The following is a 20228-nucleotide window of genomic DNA, read 5'->3' as shown; positions in this document are numbered from 1 at the left end:
GAAGCCATCTAGCAGCATGTGCCTTCCATCAGTTACAGTAAGAGTCTGCAGCCTGCAAAGCCCCATCAAATACATCATAAAGTATGCATGTGAACACAATTAGTCTGTCTGTCTGTTTCTCTGTCTGTCTGCCTGTTTCTCTGTCTGTCTGTCTGTTTCTCTGTCTGTCTGTCTGTTTCTCTGTCTGTCTGCCTGTTTCTCTCTCTGTTTCTCTGTCTGTCTGCCTGTTTCTCTGTCTGTCTGCCTGTTTCTATCTCTGTCTGTCTGTTTCTCTGTCTGTTTCTCTGTCTGTCTGCCTGTTTCTCTGTCTGTCTGCCTGTTTCTCTGTCTGTCTGCCTGGCTGTCTAGTCATGTTATTATCTAAACATTTATGTAATATTTGTTGTTTTTCTCAGTCTCTGCCAGAATCACCGTCTGATCTCTCATCCTGTTTTCTACAGCTGTTTTACAGCTCTCTCCTCCCTTGTCATGCCATTGCCATGTCACCCTCCTCCTCCCTCCATACTTTTCCTCCCTCCTCTGCCTCCAAGCTGAGCTGCTCTGTCGTTACGTAATGACAGTTCAAGTGTCAATGTGGTTGTTGATTTGCAACAATCTTGTACGCTTTGGCAAACCAACACACACAACATTGTTAAACTTAAACATACATGCCAATAAAGAACAAGCACAACTTGAATCAATTTGTTCAAAGGTGTGAGGAAATTTGTTATTTATCTTAGCTCAAAATAATCACCGTTCTGTGATTGGGTCTGACCGGAGGAAGATGCTGGATGACAAGAGAATTAAGTGAAAAGGCAAAGTCTATCCCAAAGGAAGCAATTTAAAACAAATGTGGAAGATGGAGAAAGAGAGAAAAGAATTTGTGTGCATTTGCCATGTGTGTAAGCGAGAGAGGTATATATATGTGCAGACCCTGTGTTGCTCCACTAACCTATTTTGAGTAATCTGCCTTCTCCCTGTTTCATAACTACTCTGCCAGAGAATTGCATCATAATACCAGCCCCCACCAGCCAACTCTCTCTCACCCAGCCCTCTCTGCACACTCACCAAAAATCTCACTCATGTGGACTGTTATTCTAATGATGCATGAAATGATAAGGACGACGAAAATATCACAACAAACTATAGATGTGTTAAAGACATTTAAGGACAAAGGCAACTAAATTCAATGCTCTTGGTAAGCCAATAGGTAAATTATGTTAGGCCAAGAATTCATGTTAAAACTGAACAATATTATATCAGACTTATTTGCAGGGAGTTCTGGAAATGTATAACCACTTTTTTCTCGTTTGAGGGAAGCTTGCGAGACAAACCCTTTCCGTCGCAGAGCCTCCTTAAAACTCGTACATGTGAGCGCGCACTCGGTCAAGCTCAGAGTGGAGCAATCGGGAGTGAGATCATGTGAGAGTCCACGCGTCGGAAAAGTAGGTTAGCAGGGTAGACTGAGAGGAAAGCACTGAGAGGCAGTCACAGCGAGAAGGGGGGTTAGAGATTGGGACTCCAGCAAGCCAAGGCAAACCACCGTGGGAGCATTCTGTCAAAAGTTACCAAAATAGTGCACCCAGGCGTTAACATGCAAGAGAAACTCCTCTCATATATTCTTTACGATTCCAGACTTTGTCCAGCGTTGAAGGAAGGAAGCACTTGAGGGAATTTGTACGTTATTTTCTGAACTACTAAGGAAGTTATATTTAGCACACTATTACGCTTTTAGATATTTTGAGAACATTTCTCATGTTTTTTTTTGTTATCAGAAAACCACATGTAGGCTCGTCGAGTTTTGTCTAGTCACAACAACAACAAAAAATCAAAATGAGAGGTAAGTTTCGTAATTCTACTTTCTTATTATTAGCATGTTAGTGTTTAATTTTTTTTGTTGACAACAGGCCTACTATGTATGCGATTTTAGGTGAAGGAATCGTCAATGGTGCATATTACTCCTTTCTCTCGAATATATTTACCAGAATCGTTTTTTCCTAGTGCGTATCGCGCTAATCCTTCATGACTGGACTAGCTGGTTGAGTTTGCTTGCAGCGCCAGGTTCAACGTGAAGCTGCAATGCTTTCGTCTTTACCGTTAGGGATGTTGTGGATGTCAATGCATGATGGTTAATTAAATCTTAGATGATAAATGTATGTTTGTAAATGTATTATTTCAGACAGAGAATAATACAAATGCTGCCTGAATTGACCACTGTGTTTGTGTAGTTAGAAAATATGTAACTAGATGCCCGTCTGCCTTGACATCCATATTGAGTTATGTAATCGTTCGTTTGGACATTGGTAGAGAATTTTAGTTTATTTTAGCAAGAGTAGTGAGAACAATTTAATTCTCAAATAACGATAAAGGCTACAATCAAATGTCATTGTTGTGGTTAATGCAATACGATCGTGACAACTTAAGATATTTTGTCTTACTTTATTTGTTGACACAGACAATGTATAAAATAAGATTTTCAAACTCGGTAATTTGTTAAATCAAATGCTTTCCACGTGTTGTTATGGTGGCGTTTGCCAGCATGGTGGAGTTATGCGTCCACAGAGGTAGAGAAACTTGGCTGTTCCACTGACCTAGTTATGTCACCACCAGCACCGGGAGTGGAGGGAGGCATGGTCCGCGAGAGGGGGAAGGGCTACCGTAGATCTATTTGGTTGAAGTGCTAGGTTGAATTTGCATTTGAACTTGGGCAAAACGTAGAGTTTTAACCATCTACCGTTACAAGGATGATGTTACTGTCAAATTGCAGTACTCTTCTGACAAGATTGTAAGAATGTTTCAAACATCTGTTTTTTGAAATGACAACTGTTGGGTTGCTTTTAAACTTACTATCAGAATGTAGCAACAGTCTATAAGGTGTAGCAGCTTGTTTCAATTCTGCAGGAGGAAAGAGAAATCAGATGCGTGGAGAGAGAGGTGATTTCTGACCTAATTGAAAGGATAGAAACGTTTCTCTGCTTGCTGGTAGAGTTGTAGATGGATTATAGTCCATGCAAACAAGACACTGCTAGGGGTGGTAGAGATGCCTGATGGAGGCTCCCTTCCTGCAGGATATCCAAAAGTAAACAAACTCGGGGCAAGGCCCACCAAAATGTTGTTGACATTGTGTGTCTGCATTTTCAACTAAACCATAACCAGTTACAAAGTAATTTCTATAACAAGCCATACAGCATTCACATGCTGTATGCTTCTAAACGTACTACTTGTTTGAATATTTCCCATCCTTGAAGATAAGGGAAATGAGATGAGTAGAGAAGCCACTTAGGTAGAATCAGAGCCTCTTTTAAGACTATTTAGATGTACCTCACGCCTCCCTGATTAAAGTCATTGTTCAATCAGATTAAACTCGTTAAGCTCAAGTGTTACACTTGCATGGCCTCACAGCTAAGATTGTAACAGTAAGTCACAGCAATGAAGTTCAGTCCTGTACTCTGCTGTGAGGAAATGGTGCCATTCTACATAAGCCACTCTTCTTGATAGTAAATGACTGTCACGGAAAGCTCACTTTTTCCTCACGTTTTTCTGCTGCTTGCATGCTTAGGCTTAATGTTTGTGTGAGGATGATGTGTGTGTACAAGTCCTTTTGGTTCCATGTCTGTGTGTGTGTTGACTGAACAAGTACTCAGTGTTCTTTGACCTTTGATCGGCAGCCTGCACAATATGTGTTGTATCGTAGAAGAATGTGTGCATGCGTGTGTATGTGCGTGGGTGTGTGAGAGAAGAATGGGTCTGAGCGTGTAAGAACATGGGTGCACTTGTATGTTTGTCTTTCTGCATGTTCTATATGTGGCAGGGTGAAGGCCACGCGTGTGCAGGGCTGACACACTGACTGTGACTTCAGAGTAGATATTGTTGGGGGAGTTTGGGTCGTAAAGCTGGTCATTTACCCGCTATTAAATTAGCCTGAGGTTGAGGTAACAAGGTTATGTAGTTGGCTTGCTGATAAACAACCTGATGCTGCTTTTCTCTTTCGTCTCAGTTCTTAGTCTAGTTTCGTAAGAACAATCTGGGTGGGACCCACTGTATGCCTCACCCCAGCACCAGTCTTACCAGTATCTTGGAGAGGGAAACAGGCTTTTGAACAGTTAATGGATGAACTTGCTCTATAACTCCTTCAGAACCATATCACTTTACCTTGCTGTGCATTTTGCACAAGAGACATATAGGCCTATTTGTAAACTAAGCATGTCAGAGGCTTGACTTGTGACTGGCTTGGAGTGTGCTGTCTAGGAACTATAGGTCAAATGTAAATGACCATTGACTCAAGGGCCAGCCACAGAGTTAGGGGGGGATCCCTGTAGTCACTAGTCCTTTACCTGTTTCCTCATTTCTTCTTCTCTAATTTCTTATTTTGTGCTTTGTCGCGGAGAAGCCTTTGGAGTCGGCTGTCGATTGGTTTGTAGGATGAGATGCTCCTCGTTCACTTCCTCTTCAGTGCTCTTTGGTTTTAGTTCTGAAAAACACTGATGGTGCAGATAAAGATAGTGTGCGTCTCTGTTTATAACTACGTGTCTGCGTAGAGAGAAGTTGAGGGAGCGCATGCGGCCGTACACAAGCTTTGCAGTGCATCTTGTTTGAATGTGGGGAGGAGTAGAGGCTGTATTTCAGGCTCTGGGCTGAGGACAAGAATAGAAATGGTCAAAGCTCAATGTCAGAGAGGGAGAGGCAGTCAGGCCAACAGAGAGATGGGCCAAACCAGACAGAGTACTATAAACCTCTAAAGTATATTTGGATCCAGCCCTAGAACATGCTTATCTGATCTGTCAAGCAGTTTGATGTATGTTTTTGCACTTTCCTCTTAAAAAGCACTTGTTAGCATTCCAGCGAGCCAGAATGGCTTTATTATGTAACATGTAAAGAAGAATCAGCTGAATGAATCAATGGGACAAGATGAAAACTTAAAGTCTTAACCAGTGCTACCTTAAAACAGGGCAGTGAATAGAGCTTAAATTCAAACACATCGGGCTCGCGCCTGCTTTCCTCCTCCCTCCCCGCAGTGAGAAAGTGTGTCAGTAGGACAGACAATCCACATGGGTTTACAGGCTACTGGGGTTTGAGGGACAGGTGATGCAGCCAGTCCTAGACAGACTCTTCATTCCCCATGGCCAATGGTAGCCTTTAAAGCTGGAAGAAGGCGGGGCATTGTTGTTGCTAGAGTGACCCTGCTGAATGAGAGTGTTTGTGGAATGCTCGCAGACGAGAGTTATATAATCAAGAGGTGCAAGAGGGGGAGAGGGGGAGAGAAAGAGGGGAGGAAAGGAAGGAAGGAGGGAGTGAGCGGGGATAGATTTTTCCATTGCATGCTTGCAGCTGCCTGAGTCTGTATTTCAATCAACACTTTTTTTTTGTGTGTGGAGGGGGGCAAAGTTGTGATTTTAATACCTCAACAAGGTATTAAATCACTGAGGCATAAAATGTTTTCCATATATCCTTCTTAGTGTACTAGTATGGTATCTCATAAATAAGAGAGATTCGTGACTGGCTGGCATGAGAAAGTTAAGCAACAGATAGCAGCAACAGCCCCCTCCCCCAAATGATCCATGGTTTCAGTCCCAAACCAGAGTTATCACTGGTAAATGATATAGCAGCCTTATTTTGTTTTTCTGGAGTGAAACTTTGCTGTTATTCAGGTGCTGGCCATTTGACAACAAATTTGTATTGTGTGTGTGTGTGCGCGCGCGTGAATGTTTTTCTATGATCTGGAAGACATCTGATTCCCATTCTATTTCTGTCACCTGAATTTCAGTGGGAGCAGGTTAATATGAATGTCTTTAAGCCCAAGTCCTGCATGAGCAGGATAACACAAGACACCAGTGTGGTCATCAGGCTGGCCAAATCAAATACAACATTTTAGAAAAAGAAATAAAACGTACGACAATAACAATTGTCAGATTCATCGTCTGTTTCTAAAAGTTTTTTTTCTAAATAGTTGTTCATGAAAAACGGCACGTTAAGTACAATTGAAGTAAATATTTGCCGATATGAGTTTTTGGTGTAAACTTGGCATTAATAATAAGGGTGAGACAACAGCAAATTTCAGGTTTGCACTTTCTAACTTCACACCGAGTGCTACTGCCCTCGTGTTGCCAGACTGATATTTCCTCCCTCCCCTCTGTCTAGGGCTCTTGTTCCCTCCAGTGTTTGTGTGTAAAGTGATGCAATCACATCTGGTTTTAATGTTGAAGTTCCCATTTCCTGGAGGTGCTCCAGATGATGTTTATCTCGATGGAGTGTTCCTCAATAGTCACGTGTGTGTGTGTTTTCATCATCACAAATGCCATAGCAGGACTAACACACTGAAATACCATCTAGGTGTGACCTGAATTTGGTGTGTACCCACTGTTGTTCTGCCAGCATAACGTGACCTGTCACCCGTCTTGTCATTTTAGCTCAAATTGAGGTGATCCCCTGTAAGATCTGTGGGGACAAGTCGTCAGGAATCCACTATGGAGTCATCACCTGCGAGGGCTGCAAGGTGAGGCCCACCGCCTTGTCATGTAGACACCTCTGCTTCTAACAGCGTGTGTGTGTTGTGCGACGTGTGGTGGAACACACACATGACTCTCCCTCTCTGTGGACAGGGATTCTTCCGGCGCAGCCAGCAGAACAACGCCGTGTACTCGTGTTCCCGCCAGAGGAACTGTCTGATCGACCGAACCAACCGCAACCGCTGCCAGCACTGCCGACTGCAGAAATGTCTGGCTTTAGGCATGAGCCGTGATGGTGAGTCACCCCCACACACACACACACACACACACACTTTAGGATGTCTGGACAAGGTTGCACTGAAAATGTTATTAGCGAGTGTGACTGACATTTAATAATGAAAAAGGAGGAACAAAAACGCGCTCTTTCCACTGTGAATTTGAAATGGCAGTGCAGATATGCAGACATTGGAATTCAATTCTCTCCGTCTCTCCATCCAGCGGTGAAGTTTGGCCGCATGTCTAAGAAGCAGCGTGACAGCCTGTACGCCGAGGTCCAGAAGCACCAGAAGTCCCAGGAGAGCGGGGGCTCTGTCGCTCTGTCCCTCCCCAGGGAGGAGGGCGTGTCCGCGGGGAGTGGAGACGACTGCGAGGGGGGCCTCAGCCGCTCCTACAGCAGCGGGGGCTCCAGCTCCACCCTCAGTGACCTGGACGACATTGCGGCCCTGCCCGACCTGTTTGACCTCCCGCTGACCCCTGAGGAGGCCAACCAGTACTGCAGCCTGGAGCTGCTCGGCGGGGGGGGGGGGGCCAGCGCGGGGAACACCTCCAACTCCTCCTCGTCTTCGTCGACGTCTTCGTTGTCGAATCAGAATTCGCCGCAGCAAGACCTGCTGGAAGTCGGTGACGGCAACGGGATCAAGCACGAGTACCAGCTCCTGCACACTCACACACACACGCTGCTGGCACACACACGCACGGCCCTGCTGGAAGCCCTGCCGGAGGACTGCTCCCTCATGGAGATAGGTGAGTGGGAGCTTCATAGCACTACTGCCAGGGTTGACCTGATCCAGTTAGGATCATGGATCTGGTTGGATAAGGAGTTTCAATGATTGCATGTCTGTTTTCCAGAGCGTATCACACAGAGCGTGGTTAAGTCACACCTGGAGACAAGTCAGTACAGCGCTGACGACCTAAAGAGACTTACCTGGGTGCAGTACACACCTGAGGAGACGCGCTCCTACCAGAGCAAGGTATACACACATGAGCATGCACGCACGCACACACACACACGCATACAAACTGTGCAGACGCCAGCCTGTCTTGCTGGCTAGTGCTTAACATGTTTCCTCTGTCTGTGTGCCAGCCTGCAGAGTGGATGTGGCAGCAATGTGCCCACCACATCACCAATGCCATCCAGTATGTGGTGGAGTTTGCCAAACGCATCACAGGCTTCATGGATCTCTGTCAGAACGACCAGATCATACTGCTCAAAGCAGGTTAGTACCTGTGTGTACCACACACACACACACACACACACACTGACTACCAGTGACATACTAATTACGCCTATAGAAATGTCCATGGATCAATAACACCTAATTAAATAAATGGTTTAACTTGCTAATGAGGCCTCCTTTTTGTCTTTTTCTCTCAATTTCTCTACCTTTTCTTCTCTCCATCTGGAATGGTTGTTTGATGACAAACCACACTCCTGGTTTGACAACAAAATTACAAATACATTTAAAAACTTTTTTATTTGTTATATTATGATCACTTGTCTCGAACAACACAACATTTAATTTACTAATTATTTATCATGAAATGTTTGAAAACTTATTTGACAAATTGCTGGTGATGTTGCCCTGCTCTTTTTCAAATGATCAAATGTCTCATATAATACTGTCCTCCAATCTGGAATGAAATGTATTTCCTTTTTGTTGTGTGTGTTTGTGCATGTTGGAGCATCTCTCGTCCTTTCTACCTTCCTCCTTCTTCCTCCCCTCCTCTTCATCCACCTCCTCCCACGGTCCCTCTCTCTCTCCACGGCTCTCACTGGTTACCCCTGCAGGCTGTCTGGAAGTCCTGTTGATACGCATGTGCCGGGCATTCAACGCCACCAACAGCACCATGTTCTTTGATGGCAAGTTTGCCACAGCCCAGCTCTTCAAAGCTCTCGGTTCGTAACTCCTTTACAACCATTTGGTCACTCCTTCTTTAGCAGCAAGTCTGACTCTGTAGGAGCTGTTACACCACACATGATGGAATAGTGTTGCGGTGTCCTAACCTCATATATGGTGTGTGTCTGCAGGGTGTGATGATCTGGTCAGTGCGGTGTTTGACCTGGCTAAAGGCCTTTGCCGCCTGCAGCTGACGGATGAGGAGATGGCATTGTTCAGCGCCGCTGTGCTGCTGTCTCCTGGTGAGTGTCTCTCTTTCTCTGGCTCACTCTCTCTCATAGAAACACATTCATCATTTGGTGGTGTCTTCATCTGGCTGTCACAAAGTGAAGATTCTTTAGCCCTAATCTTGTGTACGTGTGCGTCTTCCAGACCGACCGTGGTTGACAGATGGTCAGAAGGTCCAGAAGCTGCAGGAGAAAGCCTATCTCGCTCTGCAACACAGTCTCCACATGAGTGGAGCTGACGACAAGAAGCTAGACATGGTAAAGACTTGCCACTCTCCATAGCAACCCATGTAAACTCTTCTTACGCGGTGCACAGACGACACATGTTGTACCTCCTTAAAGGATAGAAACATTTCCTAAATGTTGCTGACTGGTCTCTACCTGTCTTCTCTTCATAGATGGTGTCCAAGTTACCTATGATGAAGTCCATTTGCAACCTCCACGTCGACAAACTGGAGTTCTTCCGCTTGGTACATCCAGAGATTGCGTACAACTTCCCCCCGTTGTACCGGGAAGTGTTTGGCAGCGAGATGTCTCTCCCTAACTCCAACAGCTAGACTATGAGAAGGAAAAGAGAGCGAGAGTGTGTTAGTGTATGCGGAGGTAGGCAAAGGATGAGACTGACATCCATATTAAACCTGAAACAACCAGCAGTTAGAAGACAATCCAGGATTGAGATACTCAGTCTCCCAATGATCTCATGCTAATCCTCTACAATCCCGGCAAGCACTTTTCACTGCAGACCACAACATGCTCATGGTCCTTTCTATATTGTAGCGAGCTGATGGGGTGAATTGATCAAACCACACAGCATTACAAAGTTCCAAGCACTTACAACAGCTTTGGATCTTCCCTCAAACCTAATCATGAATGTACCTCACTGACGCTCCAAAGCACCAGCCAAATCCCTACACAGAATGTACTGACTCGGGGACAGGAACATGATGGGGACCTTATGCTAACTGTAGGGGTTATATTCTTCATAGTTCTGTATACACTGTCTCACTTGTAGCCATTAGTAGATATACAGTAAAGACTTACTGTATTTTGACCAGCTGTAAGGGACCAAGTTCATCCAACAGTCACTGTTGTGTAACTTGTGTTAAAGGAGATGCATCAGTACTTTGTGCTGGCCTGTATTGAATATAATTTTCCACCTGTTCCTAGGAAAACACAAAATGGTATATATCCATATGTGTATGTACACATTTACACACATACACTCACACACAGTGTTTGGTGCTGCCCTTTGTAGGCTTTTATAATGCAATGAGAAACCTCAATCCCATACCCCTTCCCTTGTAAATGCCACTCACACAGAAAGAGATAAAAAATTATCTATAATTTATATACACATTTATACATAAATATTTTAGAATTAAGAATGTATATATGCAGAGTGTGTAAATGAGATTCAGAAAGAGACAGGGAGAAAGGCAGATAGATTTGGACCGAGAGGAATGGAAAAATGGACCCGGGGAATCCAGTCTTTTGGACTCTAGTTCTGGAACATTTCCCTTTTTCTTGACACTTGGGTTTCCACAGCAACATCCACCAAGTCATGGCAGGACACTCTACTGAGTTTGTATGACGGTGAGAGATGGCCCAGTTACATGGAGGCAGGAACTGTTTTTTCCAGATCAGCATTTCAATAAGTTCCATTCTGAATCTGTATTAAATTACCAGTTTGTAGAAGAGAGAAATGAAGGCCACAGGAGGACACAAAGGAGAAGCAACCTGATTAAAGAAGAGTCCATGAACTTTTAAGTAAAGCAGAGACGAGGGATGTGTTGCCCTTTGTATTTGATGACAAGCTTTAGCTAACCTACAGGTTTGAGCCACAGTGGATGTTCTGTAACACTTCTTACTGGTTAGAGCTACAGTTTCATTTTTGTACATTTTTCTGTTCCTCTTCCCATGACACATGTCCTTTCCCCTCTCAGTAGACACTACTATTACAGTAGTCTATGGCCAGCTGTCCCCCTGAAGCAGGCATCGATGCTAAATATAGGTGTATCTGATTTGACTATATGTATAAGAACTCAAACCTGTAAAGGTTCACAACTGACTCAGCCACTCTGGGGAGGGGCAGCTGGGCACTTTCTTAGGATCCCATTTGTTGCCAGTGACTTCTGCTAGCCTTGTACTTCACTCCCGACACCTTTGCACCTCAGCCAAGCCCATAACCATGATCACCGTGGACGTAAGCTCTATTTTTGTGAATGTTACTCACAAAGTGTCAAAAACTCTTCTCCCAATATTGTAACTGAATACGTTTTACAAGACATAGGATGCACAGAATATACATTTTACAAAACATGGGATGCTAAAGAAATCACTTTGATAGTATTAAAGATTAATTTGGTTTGGAGGGTTTAATGTATATATTTTGTGATTGTTATTCCTCTGTTGGTCCTTTATTGTTTTCTCATTTTATGTATCCACTGTTTTGTCGTGTAAAGTGATCTATTTTTTTAAAAAGACTAGTAAAATTCTGAATAAAAAATTATAGTTTGTTACCTCTCTCATCCCCCAAGACACAAGATTATTAGTCCAAGAGTCACACAGCTTGATATTGTTGTACAATGGGACACATTACATGTGCTTTTAAGAATGTAATAAAGGTATTGCTTTTTCTTTTGGATACTGTCTGTCTGTCAAATCTTCAATTGTTCACACATACAGGGAATGAAAAGGTAATGATGCAGCACACACTTAATACTTACTGTTGAGGCTCTGTTAACCTGTACTGTTGTACTGTAGCTCTCTGCGGGATTTTAAATAACTGAACAATTATGTCCGAATAAAATGATAATTCAACTATTTAGGATATATGATAAAATATATAACAACATGAAATGACCTAGTTTATCCGCTTGGGTCTATATGTGAAAGCAGGAAGTTGGCTACTACTGGTTGCAAGTTGTCCGGGCAGAGTTGAGGACGTGTAGTGTGTATAGTGAAAAGAAGGCTCGCAAAAACTTGGATAGGAAAGTCTGTGATCTAAACTTGCAGTCATAGCTTGCTTGCCACATCATTTGAAAGCAAAATTGTGCAGTAAGAAAACTTGCTGAGACCTGATGCAAAATGTCGGTTGCCGGATTCAAGAAGCAATTTTACAAAGCCAGTCAGGTCAGTAAACAATAACTTCGGTTGTAGTTGTACGCTAAAAAGCTAGTGCTAACGTCGTTAGCTAGACTAACTTCTTAAACTCAGCTAAGCCCCCAATGGACTAGCTTGCAAATTTGTGAAATCGAGCAATTGACGTAGCTAAAGTGTGCGATGCTTAACTAGGATTACCAGCTCTACTGATTTACACTGCTATGTACTGGTGACCTAAATTTCCAAAATCAGACAGCTAGATTACGAGCTATCGGACTAACATTTTAGATTGCTAGAGCTAGCTGTGCGTGTCCAGTGTGTTAGCTTGGTTAGCTAGCTGTCAGTGTCATCCGTTCAATAATAACGTTCATTGAGAAAAGTCTTAATGTTATTTGTAGAAAATACATTTATTTTACTTATGCACCCCAGGTCTATCTATTACTAAAAGTTCATTTATTTTCCTTGACACATTTTCCATACCAATAAGGTTCTGAAAAATGAACCTTGTTGACGTGGTTAGACAGTGTTAACTTGGAAAAAGGCTTCAGACTTTATCTGAGAAGCAAACTGTAAGTTTAAACTTACTTTGCTAAACCGCTATGAAAACATCGTTCTGTAATCTAAAATATGAATCTAGGTCAAAGCGGTTATCTGTAGCTATGAAAGTGAATGGATAAATAAAGTGTATTTTGAGTCTATTGTATTATAGAATAGGTAGCTGGCTAGATGTATGGTGGATTATATATGTTTTGCTTCAGCTACACTGTAAGGGTCTAGTCACACTGTTGTCAGAATGTCTCACTCACGCCACGAGTAGCACCTACTCGTTGGATACGACTGTCAACTCACTCATCATCATAGAGGAATGTGTTACGTGTATAGAAACGAATGGCTTATCCTAAAACCTAGGTTTGTTGTTGCAATGGATGGATGCACTTATCCTATTTGCCCACAGTGTTACTGGGCAGTGTTGCACTACAAAATCAGATCATGCTGATTGTGGATGTGAGGCTGTGTATCTTGATTGAACCTTTGGCAAATCCACTCTACCTCTCAAGAGATGTCTCAGAAAAGCACGTATCAGGCCAGTCCAGGTTTGACTTCACTGTAGAAGTCAAAGCCCTGTCATAAGCAATCACCTTTTGATGAGAATGTCCATCCTGAAGCCTTGCAGTTGAGTGAACCATCTGTCCAAAGTGACCAACAGTTAGTTATGGATTGTAGGATCGACATTTTTGTGGTCAACACTGAAACCAAACCTGCACAATGTGTGCTGTATGCACTAGACTGTATTCAGTCAAATGTACCTGAAAGGACGAAGCTCAGATTTCATATCTGTAGAGTTGGCCCATGTTGTGTATGCCAGCTGCCTTGCCATAGGGGCTTGCTTTGGCAGCATCCATGCAGGCTGGTGGTGTGTTAGAGACACAGCTGTGTGTGGTAAGACTGAGCTGCCTCCTGGCTCACTGGGTGTGGGATAGAGTGTGTACTTTGGAATCCTTGTTATGCTGTTGCAGTGGCCAAACTAGATTCCTTCATTTCATTACAGAGCTGCAGTAAGAAACCCGATCAACAACTGTACCATCTCGGTGTCATGTCTGTTTTCATGTTCATTTGAAACTCCTCGTCACAAGCTTCATCACATAAGCATAGATTACTACTAGACCAAAGGCTTTTAACTGTAATAACACAACATGTTCACACATGACCTACCACAGGGAGAATTCCGGATTGAAAAGCTGTAAATAGATTACTTTTGACACCTACACCTTCCCCCATAGCAACATATGTCTACTTAACAGTAGACACACCTCCATCTTTACCATATAGTCAACAGCCTTCACAGACCAGCAGGTCGAGGCCCTTTCTCCTGACAAGTTACGTCATGTCTCTGACGTCTACAGCTGTCAGTGTCAAGCGTGGGCACAATATTCCTGCTTACCAGGATCCTGGTCCAATAAGCTATTCTTCCTTTCTCCCTTCTTTGGGAAATCACAGATAACATGCTCACCTGTTCACTCATTTCTGGTCAGAGGTTTTTATTACGGAGGGAGGAGGTCATTATGCATTAAGTGTATCAGTAGGCACCAGATTATAAGATCACCAGCGTTTCCATTCTGAAATGGGAAGACTTTGCTGTGTGACAGTGTTGCCGGATTCGAAGTTGGATTTCAATGACCTATCTAATAATCCCAGCATGGATAGCTACATTCATAGCTACATAGGAGAACCTGGCTGCACACAATAACACTGTGTCTGTTTTAGCTTCCCAATCAACCACACACGCCTGTTTGTGAGAAAAAGGACATATAGTGTATGTGTGACAGAGAGGGGAAATATGTCTGTTTGTGTGTGTGGATGGGGGTGGGTTAGGAAGTGTGTAGGAAACTGGTAAAGGCTTTGGCTCGCCTGTGCTGCTGACAAAATGGAATATGTCCCATTACAGCACAGAGTATAGACCATTATATTCCTTTAAATCCATTGAGGCTAGAAAACTGCTTTGCTGGCTGGGCCAGGATAGGAAATAGGAAAAAGTTATGTCTAGGCACTAGACACCAGATGCTATGCAGTGGTAGCTTGTTACTAACTGGTGAAAAGTATTGATGTCCTAGATCATACAAAATCATGTTTTTTGAGTATTCACCCTGTGTTTGTGTGTGTGGGTGTGTAGTTGGTGAGTGAAAAGGTGGGAGGTGCAGAGGGAACCAAGCTCGATGAGGACTTCAAGGACCTGGAGAGGGTAAGTTCATAAGCCAGGCTCTTAGATGCTCCCCTTTCACTCTTTGTGAGGTACCCATTGTCCCCAAAAAGAAAGTGTGCTTGTAGTCGATGCTAGAACCCTCCACTCTCCTCCCCAGAGAGCGGACGTGACCAGCAAGGCGGTGGTGGATATCATCTCCAAGACGTCGGAGTATCTTCAGCCCAACCCGGCCTCCCGGGCCAAGCTCACCATGCTCAACACGGTGTCCAAGATCCGTGGTCAGGTGAAGAGCCCGGGCTACCCCCAGGCGGAGGGCCTGCTGGGAGAGTGCATGGCCAAGTATGGTCGCGACATGGGGGAGGACACCAACTTTGGTAAGACAGGAGAGGAGGGTGGCGCCCAGGAGGGGGGGATGGAAGAGCGATGGCGGAAGGAGAGGGGTGGAGGATGAGGAGATTCCACTGGGCAGCAGCAGGCGCTCATGTGTGCTCGTCCCGTCCTGCAGGTGGCGCTCTCGTCGACATGGGGGATTCGATGAAGAGGCTGGCGGAGGTCAAGGACTCCTTGGACATCGATGTCAAACAGAACTTTATCGACCCTCTGCAGGCCGTGGCAGAGAAGGACATCAGAGACATCCAGGTAGATACTGTCGAGTCAGATGGAACCTTCCAGGACAGTCTGCGTTCAACTCGGAAACACCGCCCCTGAGCACATGCTGTACCTGATGCCTCATGGCTGAACTTTGGAAAACAAGTGAAAGAATGTTCATATTGTGCATTTTGTTTCCCCATCTCCTCTCCTTTGTGTTTCCTCTCTCTCTCTCTCTCTCTGCCTCTCTGCCTCTCTCTCTCTGCCTCTCTCTCTCTGCCTCTCTCTCTCTGCCTCTCTCTCTGCCTCTCTCTCTCTCTCTCTCCCTTTCTCCTTCCAGCACCACCTGAAGAAGCTGGAGGGCCGCCGTCTGGACTACGACTATAAGAAGAAGCGTCAGGGGAAGATCCCAGACGAGGAGCTAAGGCAGGCCCTGGAGAAGTTCCACGAGTCCAAGGACCTAGCCGAGTGCTCCATGCACAACCTGCTGGAGACTGACGTGAGTAGCCCCATCTGGTCATCTGCTTTTTTGCTTCCCTCTGGAAAATGTGTGTCAAACATGTGTTTGTATCCCCCAAAACCTTTGTGCTGGTATGAAAAGCACTATATAAATTAAGTTTTATTTTTATTATTTGTAATGTTAACAGTAGCAGGTTCGACTATTTTAGGACAGGAATTCTGATAGCTTTTTAACGGTTATTTGTACTAGTGAAACAAACAGGAATGTTATGTCATGTAAAGGGCAGGGCTGCTGGTTTGCAGAAGTCTGTGTGTGCAGGTGACATTTTTCCACTGTGGGAACTTAGAACTCGCCAAACCTGTTTTCAAATCCACTTTCTTGTATTTCAATATTGAATTCTGCATTCCAGTGATTCAAAACATGTGAGTCATAAAACACAGCAAATACATCAGCATGAGATAATGACTGAAGGGAGATGAGTAAGGAGATGTTAATGTTTCATGGTTAATGGTAATAATGGGAGGCCTGATTTGTCTCTCCCCTCCAGGTGGAGCAAGTGAGTCAGTTGTCTTCTCTGGTGGAATCTCAGCTGCAGTACCACAAACAAGCCGTCCAGATACTGGAGGAGCTGTCTGACAAACTAAGGGAAAGGTAAGCACCTGCACGTGGCTCTCCGATTTGCAGGTACATTTAAGGGATTGTGACATGTAAACGTTAGGTGTTGAACTGTGTGTGTGTGTGTTTGTACAACAGGGTGACCGAAGCCCAGTCTCGTCCGAGGCGTGAGTACACTCCTAAACCCAAACCCTCCTTTGACTACGGGGAGCCGGAGCAGTCAAACGGGGGCTATGCCCCTGCAGCCAGCCCTCCAGCATATTCCCCAGGTACTGGAGGCCCTGAGGCCTGTCTGTGTGTCAGCTCACATCTCTGTTGCCCGCCTCTGATCTAGTTGTGTTCTCACCAGCCCCAGCCTTCAACAGATCCTCCGTGAGGAACCAACGGCATTGTGAGTGTGTGTGAGAAAGAGAGAGGGAAGGAGATCGCCCGGCAGAGATGCTCTCACTCGTTTTGCATCGTCACTATAACTCTGTGGGTCGCAGTTTGCTGAAGCAAAATTGGTCAAATAATTTACCAGACATATACTAGACCATAAATGAATTCATGACATTACCACGGGGCTTTGGAAGTACTGAATCATCCCTCAAACACAATGTCCCTGGCAAGGTGTGGAGAATGGTTCCTAAACAACAACCAACGGTTTGACCATCGGTTTGACCAGATTGGCTTCAGCAAATTGGACAGTGTGTGTGTTTGTGCGTGTGTGGCCTGACTATAACCATGGACTGGTGTGTACTAACCCCTGGACAGCCTGTTCAGCCCTAGGTCCACAGATGGTGGAGGGCGTGGGAGCTGGACCGAGCGAGAGGGCTCATTAATCAGTTTCCATTCACTAGTCAGGCGATGAACTGAAGTGAAACGGTTGTTTGCTGTTCTCTAACATGCTGGGGTCTCTCCTGTCCCTGTTCCCCCCTCTGGGTGTCATCTGGTGGGTAGGCAGGCTCTTCTGGAGGCCATGTTGGAGACAGAGAGACCGAGTCACTTAGCCCCGCTGAAGGAACACGACTACTAATCCTGTCAGGAAGCACAATGTCTTAATTGTCCCCATCTGCCTGCCGTATGTCTTCCTCTCAGCCTCTGTCTCCTGTTAAAAACAACAAGCTGCGTGCCGGAATGACTGTGTCGCGTGTGTCTCTGTGTGCAGCTGATCCCTGCTGTAAGGCCCTGTATGACTTCGAGCCGGAGAACGAGGGAGAGCTGGGCTTCCGTGAGGGCGACATCATCACCCTGACCAACCGCATCGATGAGAACTGGTTCGAGGGGACGCTCCGTGGCCAATCGGGATTCTTCCCCAACAACTATGTGGAGGTGGTGGTGGCGCTGCAGCACTGAGCGCAGAGAGGAGGATGGGGGAGGGGGGGGACACACGCGCATCATCAGTAGTCTAAAGAAGCTTCCTCCTGGCCTTTGTCAGTTACTGGCCTTATTCAAACAGTGGAGCGCAAGTGCATGCTTGCTATTCCACAGCACAGGCTTTCAGTTGGCCTGCTCTTATCGATCAGTAGATTTGAATGGGTTGAATTGAGGGGAGGAGGCCACTTAACACTGTTGAGGTGCACCCCTGCTAGGAAGGGAGCAAGGGAGAGGGGGGGGGGGGTATGGGCAATAAGGGAGTAAGTTGTCAAACAGTTGGGGTGTGTTTGTGATAACCTAAGGTCTTCATGTTCATTCTGGATGCACCTGTGCACTTTTAATACAGCACACCTCTCAGTGGGACCTGTGAAGCAAGGTTGCCTTTCTTGGTACCGTCATTGTAATGTGACGACGTATCCATGACGACGTATCCATGACGACGTATCCATGAACACTACCATGACAAGCATGCACGGGCAGCAACGTTCTGCTACGGTTGTTGCTTTTGATATCCACTACATTAAATTGCCTTTTCTTTGTGTCTTTTTACCAAACTGGTTTTAGGATGTTCGACTTTAACACAAACACGTGTATATGTGTTTTTGACACTATTTTTGCTGAAAGAAGTACGAGGCAACCAGCTATCGCCTTTTTACACTTAAACTGTTATTGTTAGGGGTGTTGAGGTGACACGGGGAACTTGGAACAATGTTATAGTGCCATCTAGTGGCACTTAAGAATATAGTGCCTTGATATCTTTGTATGGTTCTGTTTCTTTTCTGCTTGGTCTGATGCCCATCAGTGTCTCCTGTGTTTAAGGGTGTCCTGGCCAGGCTAGAAGAAGTGTTGCATACGGCAGAGAGAGCCTGGTGAGCAGGCTTAGTGGCATTAGAGAGTTTAGTTCATTTGGGTCCTCTGAATGTACACAGTAACTCTGCTGGTCAGGGACAGTAATGGTGAGGTTTCTAAACACCATCTATGTATGTCTGCATTTTACATCCTCTGCAATAACCTGCTGCAGTTCTTCTCCTCAATCTCCCCTCTCCATCTCACTACTCCTCTTCTCCTCCTTTCCACTCCCCTCTTCACCCTCCTTTCATCTCAGTTGGTTATTGCTCTTGCCATTTCAATGTAGTGCCTGTCTCTATTTCTGCCTTACACTGCCTGCCCTACAGCCAATTACCAAAGTACTAATCCTTCATTTCTGTGATATTTGGATGTTTGTTTGGCCTAAAAGGCCTGCTGGTCTGTGCCAGTGGCCTGTGTGCAGCCAGAACCTGCTCACTTGTGCATGTGTGTGTGTGTGAGATGATACTGCTGGCAGTTTATCTTAGTGCTTTCCCCAACTCTTGGAGAGGAGAACCGCTTATGTTGGTGTCAGCTCTCCCTGTGTTGGTAAATCGTGGTGGTGCCTAGGCTCCCTCCCATGAAACTAGAAGCGACAGATTTATTTCAAAATACAAAAGGCATAATACAGATTATCCCCCACCCCCACCGCTCCTCTCCCACCACCTGCCTTTGCCCATACCCCATCTCGGCTCTGTGCCCCTCTCTCTACCCCTTCCCACCCACAACCTCCCCACCCCCCTGTCGGTCCTCATAATTTGCATTCTTCCCTACCCCCCACCAGTAGGGAACACAGGCCAGGATGTTTCTCTTAACTGTCTGTCTTGTCCTGAACGTTTTCTGCACAGTCAGTTTGGCCAGGCCTTGTCTGTCTGTGTGTCTGTGAATGATGTGGTGGCTCAGGTGTGTGTGTTAACACAGCTCATTAGTGTGAGTGAAAGGAACAGGGTGCAGGAGGGGGGAGGGGAGGGGCTCGTTTTGGGCTCAGGTTGAGCTATTGAACGGCTCATGTAACATTAATGATGACTAAAATAAAAGAACGAAAGGGCTATGATCAATGTATTGTGCAGTCACCACAGATTTAGACGTTTAAAATCCTCTCACTGTGGTTTATGTTATGTTTTCTTTGTTTTCACACTACATTTTCCGATGGGTTTATTTCTAGTCTGAGATACTTTTGATATCATGAAAATAAGTATTATCATGCTTAATAATAGCTTTATTTTAATATACGGAATAATAAGGATTTTGTTTGTGTTAGGTTAAATGCTACTATCATGCATGTGTCTATAGACTGTGTCTGTCTTAAGCAATGCCTTATTTGAGAATCATTTTGTAACTGTGACACTCTTAGGAAAGTCAAACATTGGATTATCCTGGACTACCTATACAGATTATCTCAAATATTATCTCTATATTTTTATGTATAATCCTTGTATTGCTAATTTTGTTACGATGTGAAGGGTAGAAAGGATGCCCATTCACGGCTTCAAATAAATATGAAGTACAGTGGCTCTCATTGTATGGTGTTGGTTTTTTCCAAGTTTCTGTTTCCAAGTTTTGGTGAAATTAGCAGTTGCATTGCAGCATTTCATGTAATGCGTAGCTCATGCAGTACACTGATACTGGTTCTGACAAACTATGATACAATTGACTGCTCATATAGAAAAATATAAAATCATATAATGAAGTGTATATAGAATGTTTTTCATCAGCTCCAAGGCTGACACG

General features: G+C 44.7%; 3 protein-coding genes across 5 annotated transcripts in view; 2 read left to right on the top strand and 1 right to left on the bottom strand.

Moving 5' to 3' along the window:
• The window catches only part of LOC136959289 (methyl-CpG-binding domain protein 3-like), a 165623-nt gene that overhangs the window by 47912 nt on the left and 97483 nt on the right, over nt 1–20228 (bottom strand). The gene's annotated exons all lie outside the window — the stretch shown is intronic.
• LOC136958451 (nuclear receptor ROR-beta-like) lies at nt 1383–11466 on the top strand. 2 transcript variants are annotated; one of them, XM_067252354.1, is made up of 11 exons: nt 1383–1656; nt 1755–1819; nt 6387–6472; nt 6579–6720; nt 6924–7448; nt 7554–7675; nt 7789–7921; nt 8494–8601; nt 8734–8844; nt 8975–9087; nt 9228–11466. In XM_067252354.1, the coding sequence occupies exons 2-11, from the start codon at nt 1813–1815 to the stop codon at nt 9384–9386; spliced, it is 1506 nt and encodes a 501-aa protein (XP_067108455.1). In that variant the 5' UTR covers nt 1383–1656; nt 1755–1812; the 3' UTR covers nt 9387–11466. The 2 variants fall into 2 exon arrangements, with proteins under 2 accessions (XP_067108455.1, XP_067108454.1); XM_067252353.1 differs by having other exon boundaries at nt 1383–1819.
• LOC136958452 (endophilin-A2-like) lies at nt 11766–20005 on the top strand. Of its 2 annotated transcripts, XM_067252355.1 has the most exons (9): nt 11766–11961; nt 14603–14671; nt 14790–15006; nt 15138–15271; nt 15561–15719; nt 16228–16331; nt 16434–16564; nt 16645–16686; nt 17443–20005. In XM_067252355.1, the coding sequence occupies exons 1-9, from the start codon at nt 11917–11919 to the stop codon at nt 17628–17630; spliced, it is 1089 nt and encodes a 362-aa protein (XP_067108456.1). In that variant the 5' UTR covers nt 11766–11916; the 3' UTR covers nt 17631–20005. The 2 variants fall into 2 exon arrangements, with proteins under 2 accessions (XP_067108456.1, XP_067108457.1); XM_067252356.1 differs by lacking the exon at nt 16645–16686.

This window comes from Osmerus mordax, chromosome 16 (assembly GCF_038355195.1).
Source record: "Osmerus mordax isolate fOsmMor3 chromosome 16, fOsmMor3.pri, whole genome shotgun sequence".
In the NCBI taxonomy this organism is placed as follows: Eukaryota; Metazoa; Chordata; class Actinopteri; order Osmeriformes; family Osmeridae; genus Osmerus; species Osmerus mordax.
The sequence above is the reverse complement of the archived record's forward strand: the minus strand, read 5'-3'. Positions and strand labels throughout refer to the sequence as shown.

Coding starts and splice junctions, on each gene's coding strand:
- LOC136958452 (XM_067252355.1), top strand. CDS start 11,917: ATGTCGGTTGCCGGATTCAAGAAGCAATTTTACAAAGCCAGTCAG. Junction 15,272..15,560: donor AGGACATCAGAGACATCCAG/GTAGATACTGTC, acceptor TTCTCCTTCCAG/CACCACCTGAAGAAGCTGGA. Junction 16,565..16,644: donor CCCTCCAGCATATTCCCCAG/GTACTGGAGGCC, acceptor TGTTCTCACCAG/CCCCAGCCTTCAACAGATCC.
- LOC136958451 (XM_067252354.1), top strand. Junction 6,473..6,578: donor TCACCTGCGAGGGCTGCAAG/GTGAGGCCCACC, acceptor CTCTGTGGACAG/GGATTCTTCCGGCGCAGCCA. Junction 6,721..6,923: donor TTTAGGCATGAGCCGTGATG/GTGAGTCACCCC, acceptor CTCTCCATCCAG/CGGTGAAGTTTGGCCGCATG.